The following is a 26,219-nucleotide window of genomic DNA, read 5'->3' on the forward strand; positions in this document are numbered from 1 at the left end:
AGGAGACTCCTCTTCCATACAATGGCCCAGTCCTGAAACTCTTACATGTATGAGTAAGAATTACTTCCTTGAATGATGACTGAAGGATCTGTTATGTCATGGCTTGTTATGTGAGCCGTCCGCAACATCGTCCATGGAAAAAGGTCATTACTAAGAGAAACAATCGGGAAAATTTACTGTTATTAATTTCAATGCAAAATAAATTGCATACAAATAATCTATGTTAAAAATTGTTGTTTAGATTGCAAAATCAGGAATTAAAAAGTTAGAAAATGCCATATTTACAATAGCCCATGCAATGTGAAAGCAACTCTTTCACTTCCAATTTCCCTGACAAGGTCTTGTGTAATGTCCCACCAATTAGAATGTAGCAGGTTAATGCATATAAAGCATCTCCCTTTAAAATATGCTGCTGACCTCTGGGGCCTGATCCTGCATCACTGAAATGAATGGGAGCTTTGTTATTGACTTCAGTGGTGCAGGAACTCCCAATGGACTGAGGGAGACCCTGCTGACATCGTGATGGGCCATCGTGGCAATCAGGCTGGAGAGCTCTCTGACAGCTGTAAAGAGCAGCAGAGGATGGAGAGAAAGCAGCAGCAGGTGGGGGAATAGCGTCTTCCAGCTCCTCCACCCCCAGTGGAGTTTGAGGACAGAGTGTGACCAACAGAAGCAGGCAGGGAAACAAGGTCTGCCAGCTCCACCGTCACTGGTGTCACAGCTGTTTGGGAGTAGGTAAGTGTTGTATTAATTGGATATTGATATGTTCTTAGACTTAATGAACTAACAGGTCTTTCTCCCCCATCTAGCTTCTATGATCCTAAATTTGAACAGGAAGGTCTGATTTTCCATTACATTGCACCTACAGGAGTCATCACCTGCACAATTTGGATGTATGGCAGTGCCAGATTAGAATGGTGGTGTTTTACGCCCACCTTGCACCTTTACACCTTGTGTAAACAGCTGCACAAGGCATAGTGCAAGGGAGAACTTAGAGAATGAGATTCCCTGGTAAGAGGGGGAAGCAAAAAGTACCTTGGAAAACAGTGATTAAATCACAGAAGAAGGTAGTCTGTGCATTTTGTTAATAATAATTAAGGGCCCAATTCTGCCCCCACCCACGTACTCACATTTATTAGTACCTTCCTACAAGAACAGTGCCACTTATTTCAGAATTTTGTTTCAGACTTGTGCACTAAAGAACTCAGATTAGGCCCAGTCTACACTATTAATATCCATCATGTTGTGCAGTATCTACTTAGAATATCTTAGTGCCTGACAGTTAAAACAAGGATTCAGCATCTCTCTTATCAAAGGCTCTGGGTTCTTTGTAGTATATTAGAACTAAGTTATGTCACACATAGGCACCAACAACTCCTGGCGCCGGTTCTCGACCCCCTTCACCCCCAGCCCTGCCCCGACTCCACCCTGCCCCATTGGACTCCTTTCCCAAATCTCCGCCCCGGCCCCGCCTCTTCCCTGCCTCCTCCCCTGAGCGCACCCGTTCCTGCTTCTCCCCCCTCCCTCCCACAGCTTGTTATGTCATGAAACAACTGATTTGCAGCAGCAAGCGCTGGGAGGAGAAGCAGGGATGTGGCACACTCAGGGGAGGAGGCGGAGGTGAGGTGAGCTGGGGCGGGGCAGGGAGCTTGGCTGCCCACCAATTTTTCCCCGTGGGTGCTCCAGGGCTGGAGCTCCCATGGAGTCAGCACCTATGATGTCACAGGGATTCAAGCATTCAATGGTTCAGACACCCTTCTCCAACCCCTCTCCCTGCCTAATGTTCCTGTGTGGTTTATTTTGATGCATGTTGTGTGTGCATTTGGGGAGTGAGTTGTGAGTCCCAGGGTTGGATGTGTGCTGACAAACATCTAGAAGGGGCTGCCCTCCTGTTTCTCCTTGCTGATTTGTCATTGGAAGCCATCTCCTGTCCTGTCAGCATGTTTCACTGGAAAGTGGCCTTTAAAGTTCAGCAGCACACTTCCCTCTATCATTGGCAGTGCACCTGATGCCATCAGCCTGCCCCATCAGACAGAGAATTGACACTCTTCTCCTCTCTAACTCCCACAACAGCTTCCTTGATCTGCAGTCTTGGAAGAAGAGAGGTTGATGGTAAAAGATTGTATGAGTCCAAACTGTTTCAGCAACAAAAGCTGCTACATCTAAATTACAACACCTATATCTACCATGGGAAGTGATTCTGGCCCCTGACATCACTGTTAGGATGACTGAAGGGCATACCCACCTAAAATCAGGAAGAAGAGGTTAGTTTGAAGGGGAAAAATGATTACAGTAAATTAAAACATGGAATCAAATAATTGTTGTTGTGGGGGGAAAAGACCGTGGTTTCACTCCAAATGATTTCTGAGGCAATAGTTATAGGATCAAAAGAGAGAGCAATTTGTATGTCAGCAAGGCATACAATCATGAATTTTGGAAGAAGGCTATAAAAGAAGGCTGACTGTGAATAGGGAAGTGGCGAGGAAGAAGAAAAAGAGATGTTGGCTCAAAAACACTTTTAAGACCCGGATTCTGCAATCAGAACTGTAAAGGCAGACCATCAGTGACACACGGGCAGGGCTTTATCAACTTCAGTGAGGTTCTCCGTGGGTGCAGGGCTTCCAATTGCATGATCAGGGCCTTTATTCATAAAGCAGATACTGCAGTGCTCACTTTATTTCACAACAAACGTTCATCAAAGTGTGCATTTCTCATTCAGAACCATAGGGGTCAAATCTGAAATTTTAAAATGCAGCCCTTTTTTTCAGTTATCAAAGCATAAAAATATGACAGCTATTTTCTTAAACCATGCAAACCATCATTTGCTCATGCTCAAATAATTTTAAAAAATGAATGGATTTTCTCCACATTTTCTAAATTCGTCTTTGGAGTAAGAACACGCCTGACAAATTACAGCTGAAAAAGTAATTTTTTTAAAGTTTATATGTGATAGAGTAGAGGAAGTTAGAACAAAATGGCTCTCTTAGATATAACAATATTATAATAGGTTTCAGAGAGGTAGCCATGTTAGTCTGTATCAGTAAAAACAACGAGGAGTCCTTGTGGCACCTTAGAAACTAACACATTTATTGGTGCATAAGCTTTCATGGGATATAAGCCACTTCATCAGATGTATGGAGTGGAAAATACAGTAAGCAGGTATAAATATACAGCACATAAAAAGTTGGGAGTTGCCTTACCAAGTGGGGGGTCAGTGCTAATGAGGCCAATTCAGTTAGGGTGGATGAGGCCCATTCCCAACGGTTGACAAGAAGGGGTGAACATCAACAGAGGGAAAATTACTTTTTGTAGTGCTAATGAGGCCAATTCAATCAAGGTCGATGTGGCCCATTCCCAGCAGTTGACAAGAAGGTGTGAGTATCAACAAAGGGAAAATTATTTTTTGTAGTGACCCAGCCACTTGCATTCTTTATTCAGGCCTAATTTGATGGTGTCAAGTTTGCAAATTAATTCCAGTTCTGCAGTTTCTCATTGAAGTTTGTTTTTGAAGTCTTTTTGTTGAAGAATGATGACTTTTAAGTCTGTTATAGAGTGTCCAGGGAGATTGATTTCAGAGTAGCAGCTGTGTTAGTCTGTATCCGCAAAAAGAAAAGGAGTACTTGTGGCACCTTAGAGACTAACCAATTTATTTGAGCATAAGCTTTCGTGAGCTACAGCTCACTTCATCTTATGCTCAAATAAATTTGTTAGTCTCTAAGGTGCCACAAGTACTCCTTTAATTTTTTCAGGGAGATTGAAGTACTCTCCTACTGGTTTTTGAATGTTACAATTCTTAGTGTCTGATTTTTGTCCATTTATTCTTTTGCATAGAGACTGTCTGGTTTGGCCAATGTACATGGGAGAGGAGCATTGCTGGCACATGACAGTGTGACTGATGTGGTTGAGTCCTATGATGATTGTGACTGTGCCCCCCATAAGGCTTTATGGAAATATGCTTATGAATGTATATATATGAATTAACTGGAATATGTTTTATGCTACATAGGCCATGTAACATATCTCTGTAGAGGTTAGGATCTACTGAATCTATTAATCCTATTTGTATGCATGTATCATTTTTTGTATTCGAAGTTATGAATATTGGCTGTATACTTGTCTGATTCTACGTAGGTTTTAGTGAAGCAGTTGGTCAGCTTCCTGAGAAAAGACTATTCTCAATAAGTGCCCAGTCAAGAAGCCCTTAAGCCAACAAAGAACTTGGAGACACAATCCACATCTGAGCTTTCCCAGGAATGTGGCTTGTCTGGTAAGGAACTCAGTCATGCATGGACATGTGACTTGCCCAGGTGACTCCAAAACTCCATTTTTTAGCTGGACTTTGCATAGGAGAGAGGAGGGGGTCTTCACCCACAAGAGAAAGTCTATTTAAATCCCTGGGAGACCCCTCCATTTTGTCCTCAGCTGGCTGAAGAGAGAGCCTCTCCACCCCCAAGGATACCTGAAAGAAACCGGAACAAAGGACAGTAACTACAGGGAGTGTGAGTGATTTCTGGACCCAGACTAGAAGGAGACTAGTCTGTAAAAGGAAGCTTACTAGGTGAGGATTTTATCTGTATTCAGTTTTATTACTGTACTAGGCTTAGACTTGCGGGTTTTATTTTATTTTGTTTGGTAATTCACTTTGTTCTGTCTGTTACTACTTGGAACAACTTAAATAATACTTTCTGTATTTAATAAAATCACTTTTTACTTATTAATTAACCTAGAATATGTATTAATACTTGGGAGGGGGGCAAACAGCTGTGCATATCTCTCTATCAGTGTTATAGAGGGTGAACAATTTATGAGTTTATGCTTTATACAGGGTAAAACTGATTTATTTAGGGTTCGGACCCCATTGGGAGTTGGGCATCTGAGTGTTAAAGACAGGAACACTTCTGTAAGCTGCTTTCAGTCAAGTCTGCAGCTTTGGGGCAAGTGGTTCAGACCCTGGGTCTGTGTTGGAGCAGACTGGTGTGTCTGGCTCAGCAAGACAAGGTGCTGGAGTTCCAGGCTGGCAGGGCAGGAAAGCAGGGGCAGAAGTAGTCTTGACACATCAGGTGGCAGCCCAAGGAGGTTTCTGTGATCCAACCCATCACAATGGTGTCCCTTGAATAGATATGCAGACAGATTTGGCAATGGGGTTTGTTACAGAGGTTGGTTGCTGGGTTAGTGTATCTGTTGTGTGGCGTGTAGTTGCTGGTGAATATTTGCTTCAGGTTGGGGAGCTGTCTGTAAGCAAGGACTGCAACAAACCCTGTAGCCAACTCTGTCCGCATATCTATTCATAGGACTCAACCACATCAGCCACACCATCAAGGGCTCGTTCACCTGCACATCTACCAATGTGACATATGCCATCATGTGCCAGCAATGCCCCTCTGCCATGTACATTGAATTGGCCTCGTTAGCACTGACCCCCCACTTGGTAAGGTAACTCCCATGTTTTCATGTGCTGTATATTTATACCTGCTTACTGTATTTTCCACTCCATGCATCTGATGAAGTGGCTTATATCCCATGAAAGCTTATGCCCAAATAATAGGTGCCACAAGGACTCCTAGTTTTTTTTAATATATAATAATTCTTGTTGTACTAAATGTTGGTCTCCTGCCATTCTGTATAGTATTTCAAATACAGAAAGACGACAGGATAGGATAAAGAGCTTGAGAATGTATATGTTACATCTCCCATTTGTTCCGTCTGTTAACATGCACAGGTTCCCCCTCTACCCTGGGGGAACCCCACCTCCATCCACACACTGAAGGAAGTGCTGGGAGCAGGATTACAGGAGCCATCCTGTCAAGGACTGCCACAAAGTTCAGGTGGAAGTACAGCATCTTGGGAACTTCAGTGAGTTTTGGGGACTGGACTCCCAGTAACTACCTTGGGAACAAACCTTGAAGGAAACTCCGAGAGTGCTAGGTGGCTTGTTTCTTGCACATAGGAGCATTAAACCCATTAATTTTAATTCTGAAATGCTTTGGGATATGAGTTTAAATCCAAATCCCACACCAAGACTTGGACTCATCATCCCCAGTGCTGACACTTCTGGAGGGTTAGTGGGAGAAGGGTGGACCCTTCACAGTTATAGTATAGTACAGTAAGGGCTTGTTTCTTCTCTAGAAGATGGTCACATCACAGACTGTAGCTCTCTCAGTCTTTTTCACTCTGACTGGCACTGGAGGGTTTTGTATGGAGACAAACTTTTTCAGATGTTGGCCCCTTTAAAACTGGCCAACAGAATGTCGTCTCTTGAAGAGCTGAGGGTTCCAGTACAGTTGAGGCAGGTGGATCAGGGTGTGTCGGGGGGCGGGCTGTGGATCCCTGATCCCACCTTCCCCCAGGGGAAACCAGGCAGGCGGGGCAAGGCTTGGAGCAAATTTACAGTGAAAGGAACCAGAACAAAGGCAAAGTGTTAAAGAGAATCCTCAGAGGAGGAAAGACCAAGGAGACGATAGAAAAAGTGACCAAGAGACGGACGGAGAAAGGAAGGCAGGGAAGACAGGTGAAGTGAAAATGTAGATATTATTGCTAGACAAATCCTGTCCACTCTTCTCTAAATTATTAGTGTTTATATAATATAAAGTTGTGACCTTGATCATTGCTAAGTTCCGGTCCCTGCTCTGCCACTCACTCCTTGTGTAACTTTGAGGGGGATTAGCCTCCTTATAGTTCAGTTTCACCACCAGTAGAAATGGAAATAGCACCTGTCTGGCTCACAGAGTAGTTGTTAAGGCTGTTTGTAAAGTACTTTGAACTCTTCAAAGTAAAAGCACTGTAAGTTTTCACGGTATTATTATTATTGCTATTGCATCTGAATCCTTATGCAAACAAAAATTAGTATTTTTATTTACTAATCATGCATATTTTATTCTTAATCAACGGTAAATAGATAAACGAAAACTAACAGACCGGTTACTCATGTTTTAAAAATGGTATTTAGTATTAAGAGCAGTATTATAGTAATCAAATGTTACATATTTAATAGTTATTTTGAGTATGTCTGACTTCTAATGAAAAAGCTGTCTTTTTAGCCATTTTGTCTCATCCAATTGTCAAGATAGCAGATTCCTTTTTGTTAATTATTCTTTAGCATTATATTTAAGACATTTTTAAAGTAATAATTTAACAATTAGAATATATTACACTTGAGTTTCTCTTAACATCAAGGTTCATGTTGCCCATTTCTTGTTGCTGTGTACAAGTTAAAGACTCCTTGCATGACCCTTCCTGAAAATAGTAAAATAAATCATTGCTCTCAGATGAAACAGGTACTAATGTCTAAGGTTATATTGAAGGGCATGTAGTGGCTACTGTGTTTCCTTACACAGTCACTGCAGTGCTAGTGTTTAATTATGCAGTAAAGCACTTTGACGTACCTTGAATATGAAAGGCAACTCTGTAAAACCAAATTCTGTTCTGTTGAATCCAGATCAGATGAGATTTTTTTTACTTTCCCTTCAGAACTTGTGAACACAGTTGAGATTAGTTTAATAAAATGTCCCCTTCCTCCTGCATTGTAAAACTAGGGCATATCATTCTGATGGGCTATTTAATCTGAGAAAAGTACTTAAAACAAAAGGAAAAATATATAGGTGCCCTGCCCTCCTCTCCCCAAAAAGCCTCTCATATTCTTGGGAAAATGACAATCCACTGTTACAGTGACACAGTCACTGTGGTGCTAATAATTAGGAACAAAGTGCTGTTAAAAAAATTAGAAGTAAATTTTAGGAGGTGTGGCCGATTTTTATGTCCTCTTACATGGCACATTTCACCACCAATGTTATTTCCCCTTGACCGTTGCTATTATATATGATAAATGATCCAATACTAATCTCCTGTTGGCAGAAAAAAAAGGAGAATTAAAAAAAATACTTAATGGAATCAGTTGACGGCTCAGCAGCACAATGGACTCCTGCTACCATATACAAATGTGGAAATAAATGTTGGTATGAAGTGGAGAGATTTTAGTTTGAAAACAGGAGATGCTGATCCCTTTGTGATGATGTAAGACAATTATTTTATTCCATTAAACTCAAATGAAAAGACTGATGTAGATTTTAATCATTAACTAATGGGTGTTGATGCAGTAAAGTGACAGTTGCTCCAATTGCCATTAGAGATCCTGTACATAGTGGTTAAAAAAAAAGGACTGACTAATGGGCATATTAATTCAGAGACCAGCTTACTCATAAAAATAGCTTTAAAAATGTATGCCTTGTTTTTATGACTAAGCTAGGATTTAGCTGAAAGAAGATTGTTTTTAACTTTTTACACTGAATAACTTTATACTTTATTCAGTTTATCATTTGTGTGAGTTGGGCTGTAAACTCTTTAGGGGAGGGACCTTGTCTCATATGTTAAAACAGGGCATATACTTACTGTGTTCTATAAATAACATTAATAGTGAGTTTATCCAGCAGGCTATTTGGCAGATTCCATCTCGTATATTTTAATATAAGTATTCTTTCTCCTTTGATATTGATACTTTTTGAAAGTACTGAAAGAAGGCATGCTTAAGTATTTAATATGCTGGTCTAGCTGCTGTTGCATGGGAAAGAAAGTTGTGTTTGTTTAGTATCAGGATGGAAAATCCCATGCTCCTTGTTTTGTTCACTGCTGCAATTTAACCTGGCATGAATTAATACAAGAGAACCTGTTCTGCACTGAAAAAAAAAATCTGTTTATATTTGTTCTGAAGTTGTATCTAAAGGTTTGGGACCTTGCTTTGTTGGATTTGTTACTAGCTTTCAAAGAAGCAGCAGTTTGTCAACATGATATCAGGAGAAATTTTACTGTTTTTTTAAAAAGCTGTGCTTTACCTTTCAGAAGCTCAGCAGAGGCAAGCAGAAAAAAATTGTCTTATTCAGTAGTTCTCAAACTTTTGTACTGGCAACCCCTTTCACATAGCAAGCCTCTGAGTGCGACCCCTCTTATAAATTAAAAACACTTTTTAATAAATTTAACACCATTATAAATGCTGGATGCAAAGCAGGGTTTGGGGTGGAGGCTGACAGCTTGCGACCCTCCATGTAATAACTTTGCGACCCCCTGAGGGATCCCGACCCCCATTTTGAGAACCACTGTCTTATTTCACTGAAAAATCTTAAAACCATGGTCTCAAAAAGATAAGCAAATCATGGCTATCTTTAAATGGAGTCCCTTTTCATTTACACTGCTTTATTCTGCGCAAAGCATGATCCGGCAAGCTGACCCACATGGGTAGATCTCTGCAAACACAGGGAGTCCCTCTGGCTTCAGTGGGGCTCCACATGGCTATAAAGGGCCTGTGCAGATCAGCATGCAGGATCAGAGGTTAACCTACTGTATACTCCCTCATTTGATAGCCTATGTTTAAGTTTATGTATTGAAACTCTCAAATGAGGATGTATAGAGTAGGTTAATTACTATCCAATAACTGTTAACTCACTTTGACACTTTAAAATCAGCAGAAGTTTGGAACTCCTGACCAAGCATGTAGCTTTTTAAAAATAACTGCTATAGCGCTGTCTCCTTAGATAATAAGAAACTGAATAATCCCCACTGCAGCCACTGGTTTCTATTGCTGTTATTCTACCACAGTTCCCCCACCCCTTCATTTTTCTAATGTGAAGGGCTTGGTTCAAACTAAAAGCAGCTTTCCCATGGTAGAGGGATCCACTGCCAATTAGATGCAAAGATCATGACTATGTGTCTTACTGAAAACATTATGAATGTGGGATTCCTTCCTTCCTTCAATGTCTGCAGCTTATTTCAAACCATGAGAATAAAGTTTTCCAAAACTACCTCGATGAAAGGTTTGTCTCCTTTGAACTTTACTCTCCAATTACCTGGAATTTATATTACTGTAACTCCTAGAAGCCCCAGGCATGGACCAGGACCCTATTGTGCTAGGGTCATCTCTACAAATTCCAACTGACACTTACTTACATGGTGTTTTTTCCCCCAAAGAGCTACCAAAATGGGTCACTGAACATTGTAGTAAGATCACTTCACTTTACCCACTGCTGAAATGAGGTGGAACACAGCAACCATTCCGTGCTAACAGCACAATGCTCCAGCATTGTACGTGGAGAAGTACTTTTTAAATTGAAAATGCAGCAGAAATTCAGAAAAATGTGTATAGCTCACGAAAGCTCATGCTTAAATAAATTGTTTAGTCTCTAAGGTGCCACAAGTACTCCTTTTCTTTTTGCGAATACAGACTAACACCGCTGTTACTCTGAAACCTATATATATATAATTACTCTAATTGGAATTCAGTCAACACATCTCAAGTGCCAGTTCCTACATTATGAAAAGTACCAGGGGATCTTTTACATCTGCAAATGAACAAGGTCTCCCTTTGAAGTCCCATCTGAAAGACAGCCTTACCAGCATCATATCAGTAGTGGCTGCTGAGCTAACAGTGCTACCACTGTGCAATTAATCTTCCAGCACCTACATTTTCTTTGGTAGTCTCTCAGCTATTTAATGAGCAGGCCTGATGCAGCATAGTTCAAGGGGCTCTTAGATTGTAAGCCCTTTGGGGCAGGAACCATGTCTTCATATGTGATTGCACACATCCTAGCTCAGCTGGGGCCCTGCTCCTGGATGGGTACATTGCAACACAAACATAAAAAAACAAATCATCTGCTAGGATCACAATTTATTAATGTCTCAGTGGGCTTGACTGCATCAAGCTGGTCCTGATCTTCTTGCGCCATAAATTCAGTGCCCCGCTAGCTTATGCCTCCAAGAGAGCAGCCGCCTTTTCTTTGCCTTGTCCTTGCTGGAGGGAAGATAAGAAAGGCTTAGTCAGAGACTGGGGCGGGAAGGGGGAGCTCTATGCTTGTTTAGCTGAGAGCCGAAGGTCAGGCACAGTCCCCAGCCCCTTTCCTTCTGCTCTGGGGGATGGAATTAAGGCCCAGTACCGTAGTGCCATGGGGGGGGGGGGATCTTGCATCCCCCACCTTCGCCGCTCACTGAAGAGATGGCCTAGGAGCCCTGGCTAACCTCGGCGCTGGGGAGCAGGGGCTCGGCCACGGCTGGGTCTTGTCCTCCTTATCAGCCAGAGTGGATGCTGCAAGGCGTGTCCGGGGCTCTGCTCATGTGATGGAGCCAGCGGGAGAGACGGGCGGGGGGACAAGGGAGGAGGTGATTTTTTTTAAAGGAGTTGGCAGGAAGCTGGGCTGGCTCCTTCATTCGCAGGCTGGACTCACCCTGAGCAGGAGCGGCCGGAGCCCGCCGGGGACTGGCCGGGCGGACATCCCCATTGTTACCGGTGCTGGGCGGGCTCCCGCGGGGGCAAGCGGACAGAAGCGGGGCGCCGGGAGCGCCGCAGCCGCACGCACCGACATGGGCGCGGGCAGCTCGGCGGAGCAGCCGAGTCCGCAGGACGCGCCCACTGCAGCAGCGGAGTCCGAGCCCGCCAGTCCGGAGGCGGCGGCGGCGCCGCTTGAAGAGCCCGAGGACCCCGCCAAGGTACCAGCCTCGTCCCCTGCAAGGCGGCGCAGGGCTGAGCCCTCTGGGGGGGGGGGGGGAAGGGAGAGGAGGAGGAGGCATTTCCCCCTTAGACCCACCCGCCGGGGCAAACTTCCCGCCCGCGGCTGAACACCTGCCTCCAGCACCTGCCCCTCCCGCGTGTCGGGGCGGCCAAGTGTAGTGCGCGGCGCGGCGCGGCGCTTTGCCCGCAGCGCTCTTGGGCGGGGAACTGCGCAAGCGGTGGCCTCGGCCGCCGTCCTTAATCTTCCCCCGCCCCCCGGCGGACAGCCCCGCGCCTGCTGCGGGCCGCCAAGGGGGCCAGGGGCGGGAGTCCCCCTCCTCCCCGAGTCGGCTGGTAAACTCGGGCGGGGCCCTCTCCTGCACTGCCCCTGGCAAGCGCCTCGCTCACCTTCGGACGCTAGCTACATCCCATTGCATCTGCTGGCTCCGCTCAGCCCGCGGGGCAGCCTCTCGCGGGGAGGGGTTACCACAGACCCACCCTTCTTCAGCCCCTGCGTATGTGTGTGCTTGGGGGGAGACCCCACCCAGTACCCGGGGCTAGAGCCGCCTGACGGCGGTGCGCTCCTGCCGTCAGCTCGACGTGGTACCCCGTGCTCGTGCTGCTGCTCTCTGCAGTCTCCTCTCCTCCCCACAGAGGATGCAGGTGGGAGGCGCCTCTGGTCTGGGCGAAAGAAAACCAGTACATCTATGGCTTTTCCAGGCTCTCCTGCTTTGACAAGTTGCTCAAACTCGACAGCAGCCCTCCCTGCCTCCCCTATGTTATGACAGCATCGGTGCTGAGTAAACACCCCGTTGGGGATTCTCATATGGTGTCATACATGTGTGCAACATGTACAATTTTTAAACGAAAAACAAAGTTGGCCGTAGTAGTTAGTCCCTAGGGGTAGTTTCCATAATCCTTAATGTATTCCCACAGGCAAAATGTAGTAATTAGCTAAGGGCGAACCAGCACAGATGAGAATTTAAGTGTCTTAATAGATGTGTTGGAGAACTGCAAGAAATTATTTTAATGTGTTTGCTGTTTACAATAAATTTTGAACGACTACATTTTCCCTGTGCTGGAACACTCTCTTGGTTGAAAGGATGTTGGGGGCAAGAGGGAAATTATGTGCATCAAGGATGTTTTCATAACATTAGCTTAGTTTTTAGATTGTTCCATATAACAGAGGGGAAACAGTACATATTTATGCAGAAGTTATCCAACTTTTCCCGTTCTTCAGAACTGGGGTCTTTAAAGTATGAGCATTCAAAAATTCTTTTAATCTAATGTGTGGGTGTGAAAGCTTGAGAACTGGTTGTGGCTTGGTTTCCTTGACCTTGCGATTCTGATTTTAACTTTCAGCTACAATTTTCCATAGTTCCTGGCCTCCAGGAGATCTTGTTTGCATGTTTTGACAGATTCACTAGTGCACATTAGTCTTTAATAGCTTTAAAATCAATGTTAGTTTGTAAGATATTGTGGTATTTAGCAACAGTAGTTTGGTATTCAGAAGCCAAAAATTTGCAGGCAAGATGATTGTTGTGAATCTTTTTGGTTGACATTAATGGCAGAAATCACTAAATATTTCTGAAATATCTGACAAAGGTGATTGAAGACAACATTACTTTACTCTGGAGAGGAAAAAAATCCTGAGAAGGTCAAGACAGTATCTTTTCAAATTATGTGAAAAATATGTTTCACAGTCAAGATAATGTTAATATCTAAGAAGGGACATAAAATTCATAATCATATAAATCCAATTATCAGAATAAAGACGGGATAAAATAATTTTAGGTAATCTAGGTAATGCCCTTTTTGTGGAGGGCCCAGGGCTACCGAAAAGTAACTTTACATATATTTTTAAAAATTGTTTTTATCCTTTTTTCTCCTTAAGAAAAAATTCTTTCTAATTAAAAGAATTAATCTTGTCGTCATCTAGAAAAAGCTGTGAAAAAGGAATCTTCCTTTATACTTTTAACTGTTTTTATTAATAATAGTTTTGTTTTATTGATAATAGTTTCATCTCTGTAAAATACTATTTTTTCAAAATTTAATTTGGGTATAATTTAACAGCTTTGTCTTGCTTTGTTTTCCATAGCCTGATGGAAGATTTTTTTTCATGAGGTTTATCTTTGTTCCCTTTTGTAACCTCACTCCACTAAAAATCTCACCTACAACATCTTGTTCTGTGCTTGTTACAATATAATAGTGTACACTTTTGTACAATATACAGAATACTACAGCAAAGTAGTATATAAATGCATAGAGCATTTTTTTCATATTCATTCCATTCAACCCTTTCAAACTGGGAAATTACCAGACTATTATGCTTGTATTTCCTTTTGGTTACAACCTCTTTTACTGTTTAAAAATTCATAACTACTAGAGAGCTAATTTGTTTACTGAAGAGCTGCTAATGTGACAACTTTAAAGGAACGATCTTTTTGAGTGTTTTTATTGAAACACATCAACTGAAGTTTTGCAAACTTTTAAAACTAATCCAAATTGAGTGAGACTTGGCAGGTCAATTACAGGGCAAAGCACTTGGACAGTCAACTCTGAGATCCTGGTTAGGGCACAATATTATTTCAAAATCTGACAGAGGTTTTATTTTAGTTCTTCCAACACTTAAAATGACCCAGAACATTAAGTCATACTTTGTCAGAATTTAGTCTGGTCCTGTACTAGATAAACATTTATCTTGCTCATTTCTAGAGAGTGCCACATTCATATTCTGGGTTGGGTGTATTGTTGCAGGCACCACAGGATATCAGTTTTCACAATATGCTAATATAATAATCTTCAGCAGTGCAATTCAGCCAGAACATGAGTACAAAACCATTATATTGTTTTCAAATGTTAGAATTATAATTGAAGAATTAATAATTAATGCAAATATAATCACTCCGTTCTTCAGTAAGATTTTTGTCCCGTCAAGTAAGTAGTAACATGATAGTGGATGCATTCATCAGCCAATAGATATTTATTTTGTGTCTTATCACATCCATGGTTTGCATATATTTGTTGATGAATGTAGGAATCTATGGGGACAATTTTGAAGTATTTTAAATGTAACTATAAAATATTAATCTGCCAAAGTCAATAGTTCCATTGTTACTGTGTTTATTTGATACAGTACATCTGCAGGATAGTATAGAGTTATAGTTGCAAAATGTTTGACAGCATAGACAATCAAAAACAAAACCTTTTATTGTCTGTAGCATCCAAAATTTTGCAACTATGACTACATACTAGCCTGTAGATGTATCAAATAAACATGCTACACTATGTGTATGAGGAAAGAGTTTTTAAAATTCCCAAAGACTTCCTTCCCTTTTTCCCTCCTCCTTTCCTTCCCCTCCACCTCCTTAGCAGTAGCGGGTTTTTAAAAAGAATCTGCTGCCAGTGGTATTGCTCATCTTAGTTTTTTGGCAGTAGTATGTTTTCTTGCTGTTTATTCTTTGAATCCCACTACTACTGCCAAGTGGCATAATGTGATCATCAACAGTGAGTTCTCTTTTGAAGTCCAACTATTATCCATTGTTCTGTTTTATAATTTCACTTACAGAACCACGTGCCCATGACTTATGCCTCGTTTAGATCACTAAATCACAATTAGGCAAAGTTAACGTCTTGTGTTAGTTTTGCCATTGACTTTAATAGGTTCAGAATTTTACCCTATGACACACTGGTACTGACAATCTTGTGATTGCCTTGGTTCCCCCACCCATATATTGCCTAGAATATGTCTACACTAAAATATGTATATTTAAAGGATACACCTAAAGGATATATATATATTTAAAGGTGTATCCTTAACTCACATTAGCCATCTTGCATTAATATATTGGGGAAGACCTGTTAACTCAGCTTTTAACTCATGTTAGCAGTGCAAGTAAAAGCCTATAGAGGAAATCTGAGGTTGAACTCAAACTGCTCATCTGAGTTGAAAGCTGAGTTGCCACGTCTTCACTGCTATTTTAAACGATTAGCTAAACTGAGTTAAGAACACACCTGTCGTTGAAGTATTGATGTACCCCTAGTGTAGACAAGGTCAAAGTGAACCTTTGCACCTCACATTTAACAAAACTCTTGCTCTGTTGGACCAAGTTGGGAGGTGAATTCTAAAGTCAAAGACTTTCCACCATGAAAGATCAGCCTCTGGAACACTCATATCTAGGTGCTATTGGCAAGAATACCTTTGCTAGTTTCATGGTACATCTACACTATGGAGACTATACTGGTGTAGCTATGCTTGCATAATTGCTTAGTGTAGATGCAGCCTGCACTGACAAAAGTTTTTTTGTTGTTGGTGTAAGAACACCACCTCCACAAATGAAGTTAGCTGCTGGAGAGACAATATCTTTTATTGGACCACCTTCTGTTGGTGAAAACTTGTCTCTTGCACCAAGAGAAGTTAGTCCAATAAAAGATAGTATCTCACCCACCTTGTCTTTCTCATATTCTGGTACCAACACTGTAAACTGTGAAGCATTCTTCCACTGACATACTACATCTATACTGGAGGTTAGGTCAGCATAGTTGCATCACTCAGGGCTGTGATTTATTTACACCCCTGACCAATGTAGCTGTGTTGACCTAACTCTTAAGTCTAGACCAAACCTCAGTTGTGGCAGAGGTACAGAGCAATGTTTGTTAGAGTACTTGTGTAATGTGCTCTGTATGGTCAATCCCACTAACAAAATGAGCCATTTCACTTTTCACCAGTGGTCTTTATATGTAGTGCCTTGCAGAGTGCATTACTTAATCCAATTATCTGTTAGATGTGGGAGGGGGAGACACTCAAAGAGATTTTAAATTTCACACATTATAGTATTTGTTTTGATACCACTTCAAAATTAAAATTTAGAACTTACCATTTAAAATGTAACTATTGTTAAATAAATGCTTAATTAAAAATACCCAACTGTATGAACGTGTCATAGTGATTTGGCTGACTGTGGCTGTATAGTCCAAATGTACATTGGCTAGGAGAATTACATGGTTTTCAGGACCTTCATCAGCTAACCAGACAGTAGCATTCATGCAAACTGCTGTATAAATACCAATGAAGTAAAACCAATAGGATTATCTTTGGTTATTAGGAATCCTATTAAACAGATCAGTATAATATCAGAAGGTTTGAGTGAAGCCTGTTATAAATCTATTACATATATTGGCTTCTGTATTTGAACTGTGTTTTCTGACAATTTATGTAGTAAAGAGATAGAATGCATGTGAAAATATAGGTCTTGTTTAAAATTTAGTCTAGTAATCTCAACTAATCTTGGTGATATGGAGTGTAAAGAATGGGGATTGCAACAGTTTCCTTGGGCCTAAAAGGGTCACTGTGTTGCTCTTGAAATTCAAGCTACACTCTCTTTATATCTTCCATGTGAGTGCACAGTAATTTCTCTGCAAGGCAATTAAACTGTGTTTGAAAGAAAAGTGTATTTTCGTTTCTCTTCATTTTCTTAGTTATCAAACATCTACAGAATTTTTTTTTTGATGAAGTAGGATTCTTTGTGGTATAGACTTATAAAACTATTGATTTATGTGAGGCACTCAAGTGGGAGAGGCCAAAAAGAGTAAGAATAGAATTATGTAAACAATTCTTCAGCCTGTTGAGTAGTAATGGAACTTTTTGGAAATTTTAAACTAAGAATATATTATCTGAAGATAAGATAATCATACCTATGTATATTTTCTATCTACAGAGTATATCTTATTTTTATGAACAGTATATTTTGATTCTTTCAAGAAGAAAGAAGGACAAAACTTAAGTGAACTTCATGGGGTGTTCTATTCCCTTCACTTCTGAAAAGTATGAAAATAAAGTTACTGAAAAGACTGGAAACTTAAGATGCTGTATGTACTGGAAAAGTATGCAAGTTTAACTATAAATAGATTTAAAAACTGATCTAGTTAAACTGATGCAAGCTCCTAACGTAGACTCACTTAAATGGTTTTAACCTTTGCTTATATCAATTTAGCTTAAGTGTGTCTGTGTTAGATTAGTTTTTTTAAAATTGATTTAGTTAAACAGGTGCACTTTTCTACTAAGGGCAAGCCCTAAAGGACCAGATCCTCAACAGATGTAAATCATTATGGTTTCACTGAAGTCAATGGAACTACACTGATTTATACCATCTGAGGAGATAGCTTATACGGGTCTGTTACCCAGAAGATACACAAAACTCCCCATTGATTCGGAGATTAAATTATTTTAAAAAAGGAATTTTAACACTACAGTGGCCTTAGAAAAAAAGTTGTACTCGTCTACTATTGCTCTGTATGCCACTGGTGTAAGTGAAGTGAAATTGTTTTGTATGTGAGATAAAGTCCTTAATCAAAACTTGTTGTTCTTGATTTTGCAGTGAAATAATGATTCTGTGTTTGACATTTAAATTATTGTGATGTCACTAACAGAGTTATGACTTATGAATGGATGTATTTTTATGCCAGAAATTGAAAGTTATTTTCCTCCACAGTGAACATTTCTTCTCGGCCTCTTCCCCGAGCATTGCAACACATAACTCTTAGTCTTCTAGAAAATCACTGGAACAACAATGGAATCTACAAAGCCTTAGTTAGGCACTTAGGCTCCCTATCCAATGCAGGGGAGAGAGCGAAGCACCTAAAATGCAATTTTGCAAAAGCCAGCACGCTAGCCACAGAAAACAGCAGGTGCAGGGGTTGGTGGTAGTGCCCACCTTATAACTTTCAGCTCAGTGATTAGAGCACTCACCTGGGACCACTTTCAATTCCCCCCTCTGCTGAAGGGGGAAAAAGAATTTGAAGGGGGTCTCCCACCTCTCAGGAGTTCTAATCACTGAGTTTTGTGATATTCTGATGCATTTCTCTTTCAGTCTCTCCTGTTGAAGCTCTTCCTGTTTGGATAAATAATTAAAGAGTGATTGGAGCAGGGGAACTGGATTCTGGGTCTCCCATTTCCCAGGTCATTGCCTTAATCACTGGGCTATAGAGTCATTCTCACTGCCTGAGCTACTGACTCTTTAATATTTATACATAGTAGACAGAGTGGTTTTTGGAGTGATATTTTTTCTATTTTGGAGAAAAGATGTGCTTGTCAAAGGCTCAGCATCCTGACCCTTCAAGGTTCTGGACCTCTGCCCCTTCAGCTAAGTTGTAAGAAATCCCGTAAACATTCCTGAGCTCCAGAGAGGTCCTCCAGCAAAATTCCTAGTGGTGAAAAACAAGGAAAATAATTATTAAGTAACAAAAATAAGGCCAGGTCCTCTCCTCCCCTAGGTCTTTGCTCTACATCATAAAAAAAAACAACCCCAAAACAAACAAAAACAAGCGGGAGCACAAATCTAACTTTAAAAAATTCTTTTTCAGTTTGTCTTTTAAGGTTCTGATCTGAAAAGTGATTAAGGAAAAATGGTATTATAGGTTCCATATTTATAGTCATCACTGATTCTGGAACAGGACCAGTCAGTTAACAAGGAAAGAGATTTGTTTCTGTAACCTCCAGCCCTGTAAACTCTACCTATCAACACCATTCCTTTGGCATCATTGCATTTGTGCTGGGCTTTCCATCAGCACACATTGGTAATGTACCCTCATCAGATGCCCTTACCCACTTGATAGGTAAGGAGGCTTATATCTCCAGCAGTCACTCCCTAAGGCTGTGTTTTTTAATTTCACAATATTGCTTTCTCATTTTGAGCCCTTGTTTTCTGGGTATATTATAGTAGTTGACTTCCTCATCCACCCTACCAAAAATAAATAAATAAATAAATAAATAAAATGAAGGCAAGAAAAAGTGACAGCCAATAGAGAAAAGAACAAAAAGAATACTGACTTGTACATAGTAAATAATTTGCCATTGCTGTTACAACTATGAAAATAACATGCACAAACCCCCTCCCATTTGGGCACCCGTAGCCACCTCCAAGGAAAGACATGGAAGAGAAAAGAGAGTGTCTGCTCTAGGAATTCCTCTTTTAGGGACCCTCAAGTATAATCTAAGCAGCCTTTGCTCTGAGTGATAGTTCTCAGCTTGAAGATCACTTTCTAAATCCCTCACAAATTGCCCTGTCCCTAATAATCTTTCTCTCTCTGTCTACTCATAAAAGGGAGATATAACCTTCATAGTTCCAAGTTCCTTCATTGGCTTTGCATTGATGTAAATAATAGGTCCTCCTTATGTGCGGGAAGAAACAGAATCTAGTTTACTACCCCTTGGCTATGTTGGCTAACCTGGAATTGTGGGTGGAGTTATGATACTGTGTCATTGCTATTTTCCCCCCCACTATGTCTTCTGTGCTAGGTAATAACTGTTTCTGCTGGTATTTTATAGAGATGTGTGAAACCAAAGCAATTTGAACAAGAGCTCTTCTCCCTCTGAAGGTGTTTGACAGAGGACTCCCCTTCACCCAGTGAAAGAATCCAGAGGCTGTGTTAAGAGGCCTCTGTCTTTACCAAGCCTATACACCGAGAATTACCATATATACTCATTCATTAGGCCGCTTGTTTGTAAGCCGACCCACCCAGATGGATAGGTTAAAATAGCAAAACCTGTATGACCCTTTCATATATTTCAGGGGTTAGCAAACTTTGGCTCCTGGCCCATTAGGGTAAGCTGCTAGCGGTCTGGACATTTTGTTTACCTGGAGCGTTCACAGGCATGGAGCCCCTCAGCTCCCAGTGGACGTGGTTTGCTGTTCAATAATTCCATAGAGTTTAAAATAATCAAATTTTGGTGTAGACCCGTTTATAAGCTGATCCCCGCTCTTTGATGCTTCACTTTTTTACCAAAAATATTCGGCTTATGAACAAGTATATACAGTAATCTTTTTTTCTACCCTTCATTCTCACTACCTCTCTTGAGGCCTTCAAACCTACAATTCTTGCCCAGCACCCATCAGTGGATCTAAGAATGTCGTGTCCCCCTTTGGAAGGATGGGCTTTAAAGCGATATCTATATTAAGGAAGCTTTGCAAAAAAATTCCTTCCCATCCTAACACTGGTTCAACTTCACTACTATTAGCAACACTGGAAGCCCTAGTATGGATGGACCAGCAGCTGCTAAAATTATTTTCAGCAATGTGTCATCTAAAACTACTTGGAGCAAGTCAAATGGACATGATACTTAAAATGCTGGTGATTTATTCTAGGGCTCCCAATGTTCTTAACACTGGTGGGTTGAACTAATGCTAGCAATAGTGGAAGTTTTTTCAAGGCTTACCTAATAGATCCTTGTTTAAACTATATTTTTCTTGGACAGGGATTTTTCTGTTTGTTTTGAATATCTTTCTTTGAGAAGATGACACCTGAATTTACATCTAAAAACTCTCGTCGGAGCCAGGATATGGGACCATGTGGTGTCTTTACATATAGTAAATGGACACAGTGTAGTTACTTGTAAGCTGTATTTTGCTGAAATGAAGATGGGTGCTCATTGTAAACTTTAGTACATATGCACTTCTTGAATCAGAACGAAAGAGCCTTCTGTTCTATGTGGAGAATCACTGTTATTAGACAAAAGACCAGGATAATTTTCTTGAATCTGCGCTGAAAGTGTGGCTAGAGATTCCCAGCCATTTGTGTAGCTGTGCCTGATAAACAGACTTTCCATGATGGGGAGGAATGCAAGGAATGCTTAAGTGCTCTTGGATGTAGGTCATGGTTTAATAAAGCTTTGCTTTAGTGAATAAAAGTTCCTCAAAAAGTTCTTGTGATCCTTGAAGCCTGCTATTATCTCTAATCTATGAGACTAAACTATAAATCTAATTGGGGATTGAATAAACTTTATCAACCTCTAGGGATTTTTACCATGAAACAGGAAAATCTGTAATAGGTTACTCTGGTTTTATTCTGCTTTTGCTAAATAATAAATTAAGAGGAATGGTAATTCACTTCTTTCTATTATTTACAAAATAAAAGGATTGAGAACTCTTAGCCAGTATAGAAATGATTAATTTCTTTTGGTGTCTTTTTAAAAATAAAGTTACTACTATGCAAAAAAATAAATCTAGCATGTTCTATAGAATGGTACTCAACTGGGGAAAAAAGACACACTCTGTGTGTATGTGTGTGTGTGAAAATACAGGACTGAAAAAAACTGAGTACATTGGATATGCAAGATCAGTTTGTCATCTCCATTGGAATTGCTATACAATCTTATATTTCCCAGAAGAAAGAAGCAATAATTAGGCCCCGGTTACAAATTACTAGTATCGAATTTACTTTTTAATTTCAACACTTTTTTATTATTTTTGTCTGATCTCTTCAGGAGATCTTCAGGAGTTTTAAGAAGATACTCAACAGAAGCATTCTCAAATGTTTGTAATGCTTATAACAGCGTAGCAAAGCTACTCCAAAAATATTTCACTTTTAATGTTTTCAATTAGTGATGTCTTGTCAGTGGAAGTTAACCAGTGTGGTTTTTATCTATTCTGGGGGATAAAGGGAGGCATGGAGGAAGTCAGGAAATCAGAAATGCAAGAACAAGATCTAATGATCTATAAAAGCAGTTTGTCACCACCTTTGCAGTCTTAATTTTTAGAGCTAAGCTGCTGAGCAAAACCTACTATATCCCTTCAGACTTTCACTATTTATAATCTTTACCATATTTACTGCAGCCAAAGACAATAGGACTACTGTGGAGTTAAATGCTGAAATTGATTTTACTCCCCAAACTCTTTCCAGATTCTGCTGTGAATACTAGTTGTATTGTAACTGTATCTGAACTCTAATAAAGAGCTGGGTCAGGTCAAATGGCATTTGCATGATCAGAGTTGAAAATTCTTCTTCAACCAAATATTAATGTCATCCATTAGTTTGGATTGTTTGGGGACTTTTTGTTTTTGTTTTGTAATGCTCATGAAGCATAGCAGCTTTGTGGTTGGATGTGATGAAGACACATTCCCTTCCTTAAATCAATGCAAGCGACCATGTCTCTGAATCTCTAATCACTATCTTTTCTGGTAATCAAGCTCATTGGGGTAGGGTTTTAAATTAACATTCCACTTTGTTGTACTAAAGTGCAACAAAATCTGGCAATAAAAGTGTGTGTTGCTTTGGGGAGGGGAAAGGATGGAGAACTTTGGAAGATATCCCGTTTTCTTTTAAAGTAAACTGTTAAACTTTATAAAACTTGACTCTTAGGGCTTGTCTACACTTACATTTTATAGCACTCTAACTTGCTAGCTCAGGGGGGTGAAAATCACCCTCCTGAGCGCAGCAAGTCTGAGGGCTTTAAAGCGCTAGTGTAAACAGGCTCTGAGCAGTAGGAGCCATACTCCCAGCTCTGGGTGCTAATCCCCTCGTGGAGGTGGATTACCAGGAGTGCTGGGAGAGCTCTCTCCCAGCCCTCACCACACTCGCACTTCAAAGTGCTGCCATGGGAGCGCTTTGAAGTTTCCAGTGTAGCCATGCCCTTAGAAAACCTATATCTTAAGCCTAAATTAACCTGCTCTGCACTGTATTTAACTGGTGGTATAAGGTAAATGTTGTATGTAATGAGATAGTTCTTTCCTTGAATGCCAGAAAATGGCTTTTCTTTTTCAGAAGCATTTGTAGGATTTCTAATGCTTGTAGTATGTAAATTCTTTCCATTTTTAAGGGGGCTGGAAGAGATCATCAGGTCTTGAAGGTTTTCGAATTTTGACAGGTACTACAGAATGATCAAACCACCTTGAGATTCAGGTTCCCATCTTGTCAGTGGCGAATGGCTTAAGCAGCTTTATTACCAATAGAGAGATTAACTACAATGCAATTGCTTTCTTTGTTCAAGTCCGTTTCAGTTCCTTTCAATCCCTGATGAAGAGTCAGCCTGTAAAGCTACAGGAGTTGTTCCCTTGCTTTTTGCCAGTCAGCCTCTGACTAAACACAAATGTTCATTATGACCAAAGCCATGGTGGCAAAAAGATGAGATTAAATGTTGCTCTCAATACTTCTGCATTTAATGCACATATATTGAAAATTAGGAGACATAATCAGGTATTAGAGAATAATAGGTGATTTGAACTACCTGAATGTAAACTGGTCAAATATCATAATGGTGCAAAGTTTAGAGAAGCAATTTCCCAACACCTTAAACAATTGTTTCTTGGAAGAGTTAGTGCTAGAGCAAACAAGAAGAGAGGTTATTCATTACTTAAGTAATATTCAGGAGTTGGCTCAAGGAGTAACAACAGTTGAGCCACTAAATAATAACAACAGCTGGCCAAACCCTTAGCTGAGCCTGAGTTCCTCTCTTTTTTGTAAAAAGAAAAGGAGTACTTGTGGCACCTTAGAGACTAACCAATTTATTTGAGCATGAGCTTTCGTGAGCTACAGCTCACTGTAACTCACGAAAGCTCATGCTCAAATAAATTGGTTAGTCTCTAAGGTGCCACAAGTACTCCTTTTCTTTTTGCGAATACAGACTAACACGGCTGTTACTCTGAAACCTCTCTTTTTTGTGTGTGTGGAGGGGAGGGGGACTGAGGAAGGAGGAAGGATGTAATCATTCTTGGCTACTGCTGCCACCTGAGTATTCAATATCTAACAAGAACTCTAAAATGTGGATATGCTTTGCAGTGAGTGACATATACCATCCCAGTCTCTTGTTTCGGCATTTTACACAGAGCTCAAACTCCAGACAGGACAGACAAAATGGATGCTTTTACTGCTCATCAAAATAACTTTTGGCCTATGGAAACCTGTTGTGGTAAGAACCAGGTGACCATTAATTCTACACTTACTACTTCCATTGGCAGGTGTTAATTCTGTACTGCTTACAACCCTTATTACTAAACAAGGCCTTATATCCTTTGTTTCCATTAGGAAGAGAAATGGATGAGACGAATAAGGTATTTATTAGATGCAAATCTTGTTTATTTACAAAGAATGTACACAAAATCATGTATCACAGAACTACAGTAGAAACAAACAGTAGGCAGTTTCCTTGCTCAGAAATCCAAATGTGCCCCAAAAGAGCTCTGTCCCTCTGCTCTCTCTTTGGGATGCTCTGCTGCCTCTCTCATTGTCTTTTGGGCTCATACACACGTCTGCAGCAAATCAATCCACTCATCCCAATGTTTGCAACTAGTCCCAGGAAAATCTCTCAGGCAGCTCTTTTATAGAGCACTTAACAGTGGTTAATTTTTTGTAGAATAAATTAATTACATCCATGTTTACAGGCTGACAATTTCTTATTGGTTAAACTTGTGCACTTATAAAAAAAAAGTAATTTAGTTAGCAGATGCATATTTTATCTTGTCAGTTTCTTGATCAATCAAGATATTTTGGAATCCAGGAATGAGTTATTTTGTGTCTCAAGGAAATTAATAGATATACACAGTCTATGTTATTCTAGTCTAATTTATGTACATATTATGGCAAAAAAAATGTTAAAAGAATGTTAAAGTTTCAAAGTCTAACACAAGCAACAGAAGCCACTAATTTAATTTAAATTATCTGAGCTGTGAGTTGGGAGTTCTGGGTAAATTGTATATTGGCATTTCAAATGTTCACAGCTAAGTTTTAAAGTCAATGGCTGTTAAGCTGATTGAATCGGTGATATTTAGATCACTAATATTTTAATTGTAAGAGCTAGAAACATAGTTATTAGAAACCAAATAGAGCCTGGACTTTGAGAACTTATGAAAAGCTGTCTAATTGCATTAAAACTGAAGAATTGGTATATTTATCATGCCAGTAGACTTAGATTTTTCCAGCCAAACATAACAAAAAATTTGAGTGACCTTGTCCTTACATTAGCACCGACAGATTATCAGTCATACTATTAAAAAAGTATGATGCAAGGCTAGTGTATTTCTTACTCCCCATTATGATTCCTTTTATAATAACCATCCTTCTAACAGCACCTCTTCTGAAGACTGACTGTCTGACTCCCACAGATGGTGTTATGTTTAGTATGCAGTTAAATGGCTGCGGTCAGATAAAGGTTTCGATTAAATGATGGAACTATTTTCATAAGAGCTGGAAATGAATACAGACTAAAGTGCTGTTGATTAGTGCCAATGAAGGTCACCTGTCCCATTTGTTCTAATGTTGGGATTAGTTTCAAAACAGTTCTGATAGCCGAGACTTACTTTTATAAGCATTTTAAAAAATTTACTGGCAACTACTGTTAATTAATTTTTTGTTGCCTAAATAAAGACATTAATTGGTATACAATTTGTTATATGCATGAACAGTGAAATTGTCCCACTACTGATTATATATGTGACAAAGAATTTTACACTGTTGTGCAAATCTGGTTATTAAAGCCATACTAGGCACATCTCTATTTGCAAGTTAATAGTTCCTGAGACTAATTACAGTTCAAGGAACTGATATTGCACACTAGTTCACTAATTGTTTAATTTGAATATAGCACTCAATAACATTTGTTGCTTTTAAGAACTAAAAGTTACATAAGTTGGTCAACATGTTCTCTTCACTTCTCCGAACCCCTTTGAAATAAAGCTGTTGTCATGAAATCCTTTATCTGTTACAGGCAAATAGGTTCTAGGTACCAAGAACATAAGTGTACTTTCGGATGCTTTAGTTTGATGTTGTACTTTGTGTGCTCTAGCTAATCTGTATAGTAACTCTGTGAATCATCACTTAATAAAGGCTCATGATCAACTGTGTATTTAATTGCTTTTGAATATATGAAATAGAAAGATAATTTTTAGAGCTGAGTGAATTGCTTTTTCTTCTACTATTTCACATACTGTCCTAATTTATTCTCAATATGAACAAATATAGCTATTTTGTAGGGGAAATGTAA

General features: G+C 40.1%; 1 protein-coding gene and 1 long non-coding RNA gene across 2 annotated transcripts in view; one reads left to right on the plus strand and one right to left on the minus strand.

The window, feature by feature from the left end:
* Nucleotides 1-10,636: 10,636 nt before the first annotated feature.
* LOC311518170 lies at nucleotides 10,637-12,124 on the minus strand. The gene is made up of 2 exons (XR_014710907.1): nucleotides 11,876-12,124; nucleotides 10,637-10,774 (listed from the first exon to the last, which is right to left on the minus strand). It is a non-coding gene; the product is annotated as an uncharacterized lncRNA (long non-coding RNA).
* The window catches only part of AKAP12 (A-kinase anchoring protein 12), a 132,703-nt gene continuing 117,688 nt past the window's right edge, over nucleotides 11,205-26,219 (plus strand). Inside the window, exon 1 of the mRNA XM_084623714.1 lies at nucleotides 11,205-11,466. Within this exon, the coding sequence (XP_084479840.1) occupies nucleotides 11,341-11,466 (126 nt within the window). The 5' untranslated portion in view covers nucleotides 11,205-11,340. The remainder of the gene's footprint in view (nucleotides 11,467-26,219) is intronic.

Source organism: Lepidochelys olivacea (assembly GCF_965140295.1).
Source record: "Lepidochelys olivacea isolate rLepOli2 genome assembly, chromosome: 3".
Lineage (NCBI taxonomy): Eukaryota > Metazoa > Chordata > Testudines > Cheloniidae > Lepidochelys > Lepidochelys olivacea.